Source organism: Glycine max, chromosome 3 (assembly GCF_000004515.6).
Source record: "Glycine max cultivar Williams 82 chromosome 3, Glycine_max_v4.0, whole genome shotgun sequence".
Lineage (NCBI taxonomy): Eukaryota > Viridiplantae > Streptophyta > Magnoliopsida > Fabales > Fabaceae > Glycine > Glycine max.
In genome coordinates this window covers 25,206,681-25,217,460 of record NC_016090.4, presented here as the reverse complement: position 1 = coordinate 25,217,460, position 10,780 = coordinate 25,206,681, and the positions used below count along the sequence as shown (strand labels likewise).

The window sequence follows — 10,780 nt, the reverse complement described above, 5'->3', positions numbered from 1 at the left end:
CTAGTATCTCACATCAGTTTCTATTAATAAAAAAATATTTATTAATGGAGAGAGAAAGAGTAAAGTTATAACGAGGGAGCTAATGCCAAACATGAAGATAGAGAGAGAAAAAGTTTCTAATATACTAAAGAAATAATAATTTGATGTTATAAAAATTTCTTACCAGAAAAAGCGTTATGTTTTCTTATAAATTAAACAAGTATTTCCAACTCCATCTCACATTACCCTTTAAAAGAATTCTAATGGTATCTCATATCTTTCCTTGAATATCAATATTTTTATTAAATTATTAGCTATATAATGAATTTTTTAGATAATAATATTTGAAATTCATTATTGGAATAGACGATTTTATTTATTATTGAGATTAAGATCATCTCCTTAGTTGTTATTTTATTAAATATATTTTTTAAATCACATACAATTTATTTTTATTTCTTTAATTCGTTTTTTTTTACCTCTGTCATTTCCTATTCTCGTTATTCATTAAAAATAAAGTTTACTTATTACTTGTTTTTAATTTATTTTTTTTGCTCAATCGTATATCACTCAATTTGATTGAGGAAAACATATGAATTGTAATTTGATTGAGTAAATCGTATCTCACATTATAAAATATTTTTCACTTGTTTTTTATATTCTATAAATTTAAAAATACTCAATAAGGAAATACAAAGAATTCTCAATATTAAAATAATAAATATTCGAGTTACCATAAAAAAATACTGTAAAGTATAATACAAAAAAATAGTCAACTGATTATTAAACATTCAAAAATTCAGTCAAAAAAAAAAAAAGAATTAAACATTCAAACATCTGAATGAGAATATTTTCCTTTGTTTTAAAAATGGAAAATAATAAATTTTCTGCTAAAACAGCACCAATATTGTCATCTTTTGACACTTTGGACCTTTCCTTAACTGCCTCAGTGCCATTGTCCCAATTCAACGCAATAAATCTATTTTCCACATAACACCACACCGTCCATTGCATGCTCTCTTGGTGTCTCCCCAAAACGGCTCCACTATATACTATTAATCCCTCTATGATCTAAATCACTCTAAAAAAATTGTGTGCACAAAACAAATTAATAGAGCATACCCATATTTTGATTAGTGAATTTTTCCTATACACAAATGGGATCAAAGATAGGTAATTCCCCATTGAATGTTTTGTTTGAGAGGTTGAGGAAATTGTCAATGAAAGTGAAGATCCTTTTGGGGGTATTGTTTGCTTTATGTGCTTTGGTGGCCTTAAAGTTAATCGTCAAAAGGCACTACTATTTCTTCATAGCCTCTGAAGTAGCCCATGCTGCTGGGACAATTGCCCTCGTATACAAGCTTTTCGCCCTAAAGACCTGCTCTGGTAAATTTCATTTTCCTCATTGATGGGTATATAATTAATTTATAAATTGTCTTAGTGGTTCATTGCTATTGTTATTTGTTAGCAAGAAATCGTATACTATCATTTCAATTTTTCAATCTTTGGACTTAATATGAAAAATGTGGCCTTCTTAATTTAAATTGGAGAAGGGACTGGCTGGGTATGTTTTTCTTAGTTTACTCTAATTTTCAGGATTTGTTTGTGGTAGTGAATGTGTTTGTATTCTAAAGTATGAAGGTATAATGATATGAAAAATTATAATCATTCATTCAGATTCTTTTTCATCTTTTCTATCACCTATATTTTTTCATTTGTCTCATTTTTATCGCATCATTTATCATACTAATTTATCAATTATTCTATTTTCCTTTTATTTTTCTCCTAACACATCCTACCCACTTCATTTTGGTATGTATATAGTGATATATGAAGAATAGTCTTCCTTCATCGATAATTAGGAAGTTATGTGCCCTGTATGATTGTTTTTATTTATTTGACCAGCATATCTGAACTCAGTTTTGATTTCTCCTTAAGGGTTTATTTGTTTAGGGAAAATGTATTTTTAATTTCTGTATTTTCAATCAACATGATCAAAATTTCTATATTTTTCTATTGACGAATTTGGTTTTTAAACCTTAAAAGAACATGTGGATTTTATATCTTCTGTCTAAGAATTATCATGGTTTTGAAGTTAGGAAAAAACTACATTCACGTAGTTTTTAAAGTGAGACCTAATTTTTTAGCATGAAAGTATAGAAATCTTAATCACATTTGACTGAAATCATATGCACTAAAAACATATTTTTTTCCCTTTGTTTTATTATGGATACATGAAAATACGTTGCATTGGTAATATTGAAGCTACTAATTAAAATGTACCGTGAGATGAAAAGCTGGTGAATTTTGAAGTATTAGGACTGATAACTATTGAAAAATAATAGATAATATTGTTGTTATCCCAAGATGCACCCGAGATAGGAATGTTGTTTTGAACAAAACAAACCAAACTAATAGATATGTGTGTGTTCTGTTTTATTTTATATGAAGGAATCCAAGACACATAACAAGAAATTTACAACAATTCCAACATTATATTCAATTAACTCATGTATTCTGTTTTTCATGCATTGATATGTTTTAACTTTTTTAATTCAAATAAATTCTATAAAAAATAACAAGTTTCTTACTCCATTTTCAGGTTTATCACTTATAACCCAAGAGCTCACAGCTTTATTCCTAGCAGGAAGAATATGTTGTAGCAACTTCGCAGTGGCTAGCATGCACACCTATCTAGATCTGATATCTCTTTTATCAACATTATTGATCATATGGATGATAAGATTCAAGTTAAAGTCATCCTATATCAAAGAGCTTGATAATATGCGACTATACTTTGTGGTAAATATACTTAATTATACTTAATTGTTCACTCTGTTAAGTTAATTTAGAGCATAATTTGAAGCCTTGCTTGCTTGCATTCAGTGAAATATGGTATGACCAATTTGAATATGCTTCATTTAATTACATAAAAATGGAAATTCAAAGTTTTATTTATTTTAGATCGAAATTAAAATGTTGGCAAAATAAGGGCCTGTTTGGGTAAGCTTCTTTAGAAGCACTTCTAAAAGAAGAAAATAAGAAGAAAAAAGATGAGATGAGCTTTTTCATAAGCAAAAATAAGTTCTCCATGAGTTAATTTTTAGAAGCTCACCAATATAGCTTCTCTAAAAGATGAGAAGACCTCTACAAATTAGCTAATGGAAAACTCATTTTAGCTAATGGAGAATCTCATTTCATCTTTTTCTTCTTATTTTCTTCTTCTAGAAGTACTTCTAGAGAAACTTGCACCCAAACAGACCCTAAGACTCGAGAAGGACGGATGATCAATTATCCCTTAAAGTCATGCAGCTGTGAGCGAACTTATGTAAGACTAGCTAGCTTATGACAATTAAACTACTAGATCAACAAATCGTAAAGCATGCATGAAACACACACACACCATTATAAACACATTCAAACATAAAATAAAGTAGGGAGAGACTATAGTTTGCACAATTAGTTTTATAATAGTCCAATCTCAAATTTGGAGTTTACATCTAATATAGGTTCGGCAACTGTGTATATATCCTTAAAAGCAGAGCAATTGTTTCTACTCAACAAGATTCACTCCGTTTAAGCATCTACCGCCCAAAATATGAGTCATACACACAACATATTTGTTCCTCTTTTTATGAAATATTTTATCATTATATATATCTTGTCAAATATTTGGTCATTATTATGTATATCTTGTGAAATATTTCGTCATTATATATATATATATATATATATATATATATATATGCTTTATGAAATATTTGATCATTATATATATCTTGTTATGATTGTTGTTTTATCTCCAAATAACCCAAAAGGATAATGATCACTTCTTTAGCATTTTGTGTTGATTTTGCCATAATATTTTCGGTCTATGCTGACCGGTCCAAAGGTTAGAGATCCTAAAACAAAATTTTTTTAAAAAATACTTTAAAAATAAGAGTTATATGTTGGACTTTTTATTAATATATGTGACATTTTTATCAATATATATATGATATTTTTTATTTTATAAAAATCAATTGTAAATACTTTTTTTTGGTGGACCTAAAACATAGATGTGCATAGACGAATATAAATGTAGCAATAACATCTTCTAATTGTGTGCTAGGTGGTGCCTTCTGCAATCCTTGCCATAATAATCCACCCTTATTCACCTCACTGGAATTTCAGTCGAATTGTTTTCGCATTCAGTTTATATTTAGAAGCTGTTTCTGTTCTCCCTCAACTTCGTTTTCTGCAGAATGCAAAGGTTGGTTCTTTAGGCATTAATTGATCTAGCTGTTATTGTTAATTACTTTTTGAGGATATGCATGTTGTAATTCTCCTATGTTTCTCCGATGTTTCTAGATGATTGAAACATTTACAGGGTATTATGTATTCGCTCTCGGTGTTTCAAGATTCTTGGCACTGGCTCATTGGATAATTCTGGTGAGATCGTTTTTTACTTGGTTCGGTTAATTTCCAAGATCTTTAATATATAAGTTTTGATTGGAAACACACATTGCCCAAATAAAATAGTCTTTGGTATTTTTGAGGAAAAAAAATACAACATTCATGTTTATGAATAATTTCATAAAATTTTATTTGTAATCATTTTCCTAATAATTTTTTAAGATATTTTTTTTTAAAAAAAATGATATACGAAATTAACTAACCTAAAATTTGACAATACAATTTGAGGAATTCTAAAATAATTGAGTTATGGTTCTTGAAGAATTATCCAAAATTATCAATGCAGTACAATTCTTGTGAATTGTGATATGTATTAGAGTACAAGTGTGAGATAAAGTCCTACATTGAATTTAAATGAGAAAATTGAGTACGATATAAGTGAGAAAAACATTCATAAACCTAAGTCTTAAAATTTTGGATTAAAGTGTGATATTATGTTCACTTGGTTGCTCATGATCAATTGGTGAATATTTTACCGGTGTTTAGCCCTCTCGATTTCACAACAATTGGTATCAGAGCCAGATTCAACTTGGTGAATGGCTCAGACGAGTAAGATGGTGGTGGTAGATCCATGGGCATGGGGACTTCTTGTATCGAAAGTCTTCTTGCGGGTGAGTCCATGAATGGAGGGCTAGGGCGGTGTGTCTTGTGGCTGTGAAACAACGAGAGCATGGTAGTGCAAGGTACTAGAGCGCGCATGTTGGCGTCAATGACTAGGTGATTCAGAAAGTCACAGTTAAGCTCTAAGGACTCTACCATTGGATACTCGTGAATTAAAAATAGCTTTCGCTCAAGGGGGAGACTACTATGTGGAAGATACTCACACTTAAGGGGGAGACTGTTGGAGTATAAGTGTGAGGTGAAGTTTGACATCGAGTAGGAATGAGAAAGTTAAGCACCATATAAGTGAGGGAAAGACACATAAACATGAGTCTTAATGTTTTGGGTTAAAGTGTAGTGTCAAGTTCACTTATGTGGTTGATCATGGTCCATTGGTGAAAATTTCCCTGATGTTTAACCCTCATCAAATACACAACAATTGGTAATAGAATCGATGGTTCTACTTGGCGATTGGCTCTGAAGAGTATAATGGAGTTGACTATAAATCTATGGACATGGGGATCTCTTGTATCGATAGTCTTTGTGGAACGGTGGAGAGCATGATGATGCAATTAAGGTATTAGAGCATGTTGGCGACATACATCCACAGTTAAGCTTTAAGGCCCCCTGTTGGATAATGGTTGATTGAAAATGATTTTTGCTCGAGGGGGAGGCTATCATGTATGTGGAAAAAACTCACAATTAAGGGGGAGATTGTTGGATTACGAATGTAAGGTGAAGTCCCACAATATTGAGTAGAAATGAGAAAGTTAAAAGTTAAGGGAAGGACAATAAACATGACCTTTAAGGTTTAGGGTTAAAGTGTGGTGTCAAGTTTACATATGTGGTGTGCTCAAGGCAAGGCCCATTGTTGTAAATCTTCTCAGTGTTTATCCCCCTCGTATGCACAACAATTGGTTTTAGAGCCAAGTTCGACTTGGTGACTAGCTCACACCAATAAGATGGCGGTGGCAGATTCGTGGACATGAGAATCCATTGTATCGAAAGTCTTCCTAGCGGGTGAGTCCATGCATGGAGAGTCAGGAAACGTGCTTGTGACCGTTGAACAGTGGAGAGAACGACAATGCAAAATACTAGAGCATGTTGGTAACAATGGTTAAGCGGGTCAAACAATCAGGATTGAGCACTAAGGGCTATCATTGGATACTCATTGATTAAAAATGGTTTCCGCTTGAGGGGGTGAATACCATGAGAAATATACTCACACTTGAAGGAGAGATTGTTGGAGTGTGAAGTCTCACATATGGTAGGGATGAAAAAGTTGAATAACATATATAACTGAGGAAAAGACTCATAAACTTAAGCCTTAAGGCTTTGGTTAAAGTGTGGTTGCCTATGATTCATTTGTGGAGATCTCTCTAATGTTTACCTTCCTCGGTTTCACAACATCTGCAAGAGGGGCAGGTAATCACCCACTTGGGGCAAATTTACGCTGGTATGGGTGTAGGTATAGGTACTACAATACTCGCTCATCCCCACCCTACAAATATCATACACACACTCAAATATATATATATATATATATATATATATATATATATATATATATATATATAATATTTTCTATGAAACATAATTATTTTTTTAGGACTAATACTCTAAGTCTCTAATCTCTAACGATATCATTATCAGAAGTGGAAAATCCTAACTCACTATGTAGGATGATTATAAGAGAGTGAAAAATCCTAAACCTTTAATTAGACTTTTTGTTAAACGATTAGAAAAATAACTTTAATAATCGCTATGTCAGAATGATTATTTTTATAATTTTGTTTATGACTTGAATTTGGTTGAACCAATGTTATGTTTATTTTTAATATTATGTGTGTATGCTTTTAATATGTTTGGATTATTTAAGAATGAATTTTTACTATAATTATAGTAATTTTTTAATTAATTTTTTATTGATACATAAATAAAATGTAGATCATGAGTGTGGATATGAGTATATAAGTATCCAAAGGATATAAAGATGAAGATTATAATTGTTATCCATGTGGGCATGAGACTGAATACAAGTATTATTTTTAAACGTGAATATGAGAACGAAAAATACTATAGGACCTTACCATTGTTATGGTTGTACTCCATATATAAGAAATAAAAAATTAATGTTGCACGGTTATTAATATCTTGCAAGTAGTTTCAAAATATTATTTTTTATGGTAATGTGATGTGTGTACGTGGTTGTGTATCTTATGCAAATTATGTATCTTGTTATGCAAATTAAACAGTCAAGAACTATCTCCTTTTTTGGGATATATACAATGATTGAACATTTTTCGTCAATTTTCTAAGTCTTTTGAATTAAAATACGCATTGTGTCCTTTCTAACACATTAAATATTGCATAATGTTGTTTTTTTAATATTTTGTAGATTTATGAGACTCGAGGGGGATTTCTATTTTTGGCTGGGAGTGGCTATTTCTGGTTCTTGGCAGCTTTTATCGCAGAGATTGTTCAATCGTTCATCTTAGCTGACTTCTGTTACTATTACATAAAGAGGTAGGTCAATTAATTTCCTCTTGTAGATGTCATTTTCTCTTAAAATTCAGAATTTATATTTGACTTATAATCTAGGAATACAAATTACACAATTTTTAAAAGTCGAGAGAGAAACGAAGAAATAAAAGTAAATAGTTTTTATGAGATTGCGTAAAATATGAGCAACTTTTTGACTATGTATCATTACTTATAATATATATTTTTTTTGACAGCTTCATGCAAGGACAACTTTTGAGGAAAATGCCTGTTTAAGGATCATGAGACTTATATTGATGTACAATGTTTGATTATTAAGACTTTTTTTTTAGTTAAGCATACAGTAACTTTGTTCGAGGCCAGTTATCTCCTTTTCTTTGATCAACATTTATTCTATAGTTCAAAGAACAAATTTTAAACATGTAATATCTACATTAATTATTATATAGATACATTTCTAAATGGAATATTGGCAGTGCTATACTTCAAGCCTTTATTTAAATCTTACACCCTTCAAGTATTTTGTGAGTTTGTCTTGCTTTTTTATTTGGATGGATTTTTTGTTAGCCTTTTCAATTTGATCCAACTGAAAGCTTAACTCATCCAAATTTCGAATGATTTTAGTGAAAAACGTTCAAAATATTCTCGAGATATATATATATATATATATAGCCAAATAACATTCCATATCCAAATTTTATAGTTTGATAGTATCATTTGGCTTGAAATCGCTTACATAAAACTGGATACCTTTTTATATATACGTGCTAGTGTATTTCTTATGGATGTAATTTTATTTTATTTTTCAGTAATGGATGTAATTTAGTTATTAGGATTTATGAATTGAGGAAAATTTTTGGAGGGATGAAGTGTTTTAATGTTCCATTCTGTTTGACATATGTTGCCTCTGTCTTAGCCACTTCTCAAGACAGTCGTATCCATCAGAAGTTATTGGATGGTTCAGGTCATTTCTAATCTCAATCAATAATTACTAACTCATAAATAACTTAATATTTTAAATTCATTAAGATCCTTAAATTAAAGGATAACACGATTAATTCTTATTAAATAGTTAGTGACTATATCTTTAATTTAATAAAATATATCTTTAATTGGGATACCTTTTTATATATACGTGCTAGTGTATTTCTTATGGATGTAATTTTATTTTATTTTTCAGTAATGGATGTAATTTAGTTATTAGGATGTATGAATTGAGGAAAATTTTTGGAGGAATGAAGTGTTTTCATGTTCCATTCTGTTTGACATATGTTGCCTCTGTCTTAGCCACTTCTCAAGACAGTCGTACCCATCAGAAGTTATTGGATGGTTCAGTATCATCAGGTCATTTCTAATCTCAATCAATAATTACTAACTCATAAATAACTTAATATTTTAAATTCATTAAGATCCTTAAATTAAAGGATAACATGATTAATTCTTATTAAATAGTTAGTGACTATATCTTTAATTTAATAAAATATATCTTTAATTGTTCATGTGTGATATGATTATTTGCTGAAATCATAGATATCATTGTAGTCTTAAACCACTTAATAATTTCACCACATTGAGAGTGTGTTATGGACTCTTCTATGTTTGTCATCGCCTACCCATCTTACCTTATAGGCCTACTTAACGAGGTTTTCATCTCCTTCAAAAGTCAGCCTATGAAATTTAGGAAGATTAACCCACAACTTCATATTGCCAATGAATAGGGATGTTGATTAACCCATCCAGTCTAATGTGGACCAAAAAAAACTAATAAAGAAAATCAAACAGATTAAAACATTGAAAAATAATTTTTTTTATTGGATTGAATCGGATTTGAATTTAAAAACTGATCCAATCCAATTCAAACTGAACATATACACCTGTATATATTTTTATCCATAAATTTATAATATCACTCATGATTTTATTTTTTTCCTATATACTTATAAATTATCATATAACTTATACCTATTTATGAAAAATACATTTAATTAGTTAAAGAAATTTATTTACTACCTATTTGAATTGAGATGGGTAACTAAAAATACAATTATTAGTTATATAGTGACATATAAATGAAGTATTTGATATTTTAAATAATTTTTTATTATAAGTATTTTATTTCTTATTTAATATTTTTTATAAAATAAAATTAAGAATAAAATAAAAAATCGATCCAATCCAGGCTACTTTAAATTAGATTGGATCGGATTAAAATTTAAAATAACATCGATTAGATGATAAATCAACAAAACTAAAATGATTAGACCGGATAATTTTTCTTTTTAAAACCAATTCAATTCCGCAAAATTCCCTACCAATGAAGATGTGGTTCAGATGCCACTCCAGACCCTTAATGTCCTCCACATCCCTAAACCTTACAAATCCCTAGTTAAGCCCACTTCTATTCTTCTTTGGTGCAATGAAGCCTTTTCAAACAAAAATTTGCACCACCCAATATAAACCACTACATTTTCTATTAAACATGTTATGTTTAATAAGAAGTTAAGTTACATGCATAATATTGAAAACTGGAGTGCGTGGACCCCCTTCCTTTTTTCAAACTAATATTTTATGTGAGATTGAAAATGATCAATATGAATTGTTAGGATAAAATAAAAGATTTACATTAAAAATATTTTAAATCCAAATTAAAATATTATATATATATATATATATATATATATAGAGAGAGAGAGAAAGAGAGATGAGAGATCAAATTACACTTTTGTAACTTTGAGAATTATTATCATTTTAAAACTTTAAACTAGATAATATTTTCTTAAAAATCACTGTTGGATTGAAAGTTCCTTTCACATATATCACACATACAAAATTTCATACTAATTCAAAATGATTTGTTACCTCTTTCATATAAATTAAAATCAAATGTAATATAAACATTTTAAAATATACTAAAATATGAATCATTTGATTACCTACTTATTGATGTTCAATTTTAATAAAATTTGACACAAACAATAGTAATATATAAATATAATACAACAATTGGACCGATATAAATTATATTTTATATCAAGTTATTAAATGAATGTAATAGTTGTTTAAGTTACAATAGTTTGATCCATCCTTATATATATATATATATATATATATATATATATATATATATATATATATATATATATATATGCATAAACTATACATCGCGACTGTCACCACTATCATAACCATCACAGTCACCATCATGATCACCACCATTGTTATCATCATGACCACCACCAAAGTG

General features: G+C 29.4%; 1 protein-coding gene across 1 annotated transcript; it reads left to right on the top strand.

Annotated features, from left to right (window-relative positions):
• The first annotated feature begins 635 nt into the window (after window positions 1–635).
• LOC100790210 (ER lumen protein-retaining receptor) lies at window positions 636–8,009 on the top strand. Its single transcript, XM_003520935.5, has 6 exons — window positions 636–1,365; window positions 2,582–2,781; window positions 4,091–4,231; window positions 4,330–4,410; window positions 7,433–7,560; window positions 7,773–8,009. The coding sequence occupies exons 1-6, from the start codon at window positions 1,137–1,139 to the stop codon at window positions 7,810–7,812; spliced, it is 819 nt and encodes a 272-aa protein (XP_003520983.2). The 5' UTR covers window positions 636–1,136; the 3' UTR covers window positions 7,813–8,009.
• Window positions 8,010–10,780: the final 2,771 nt, after the last annotated feature.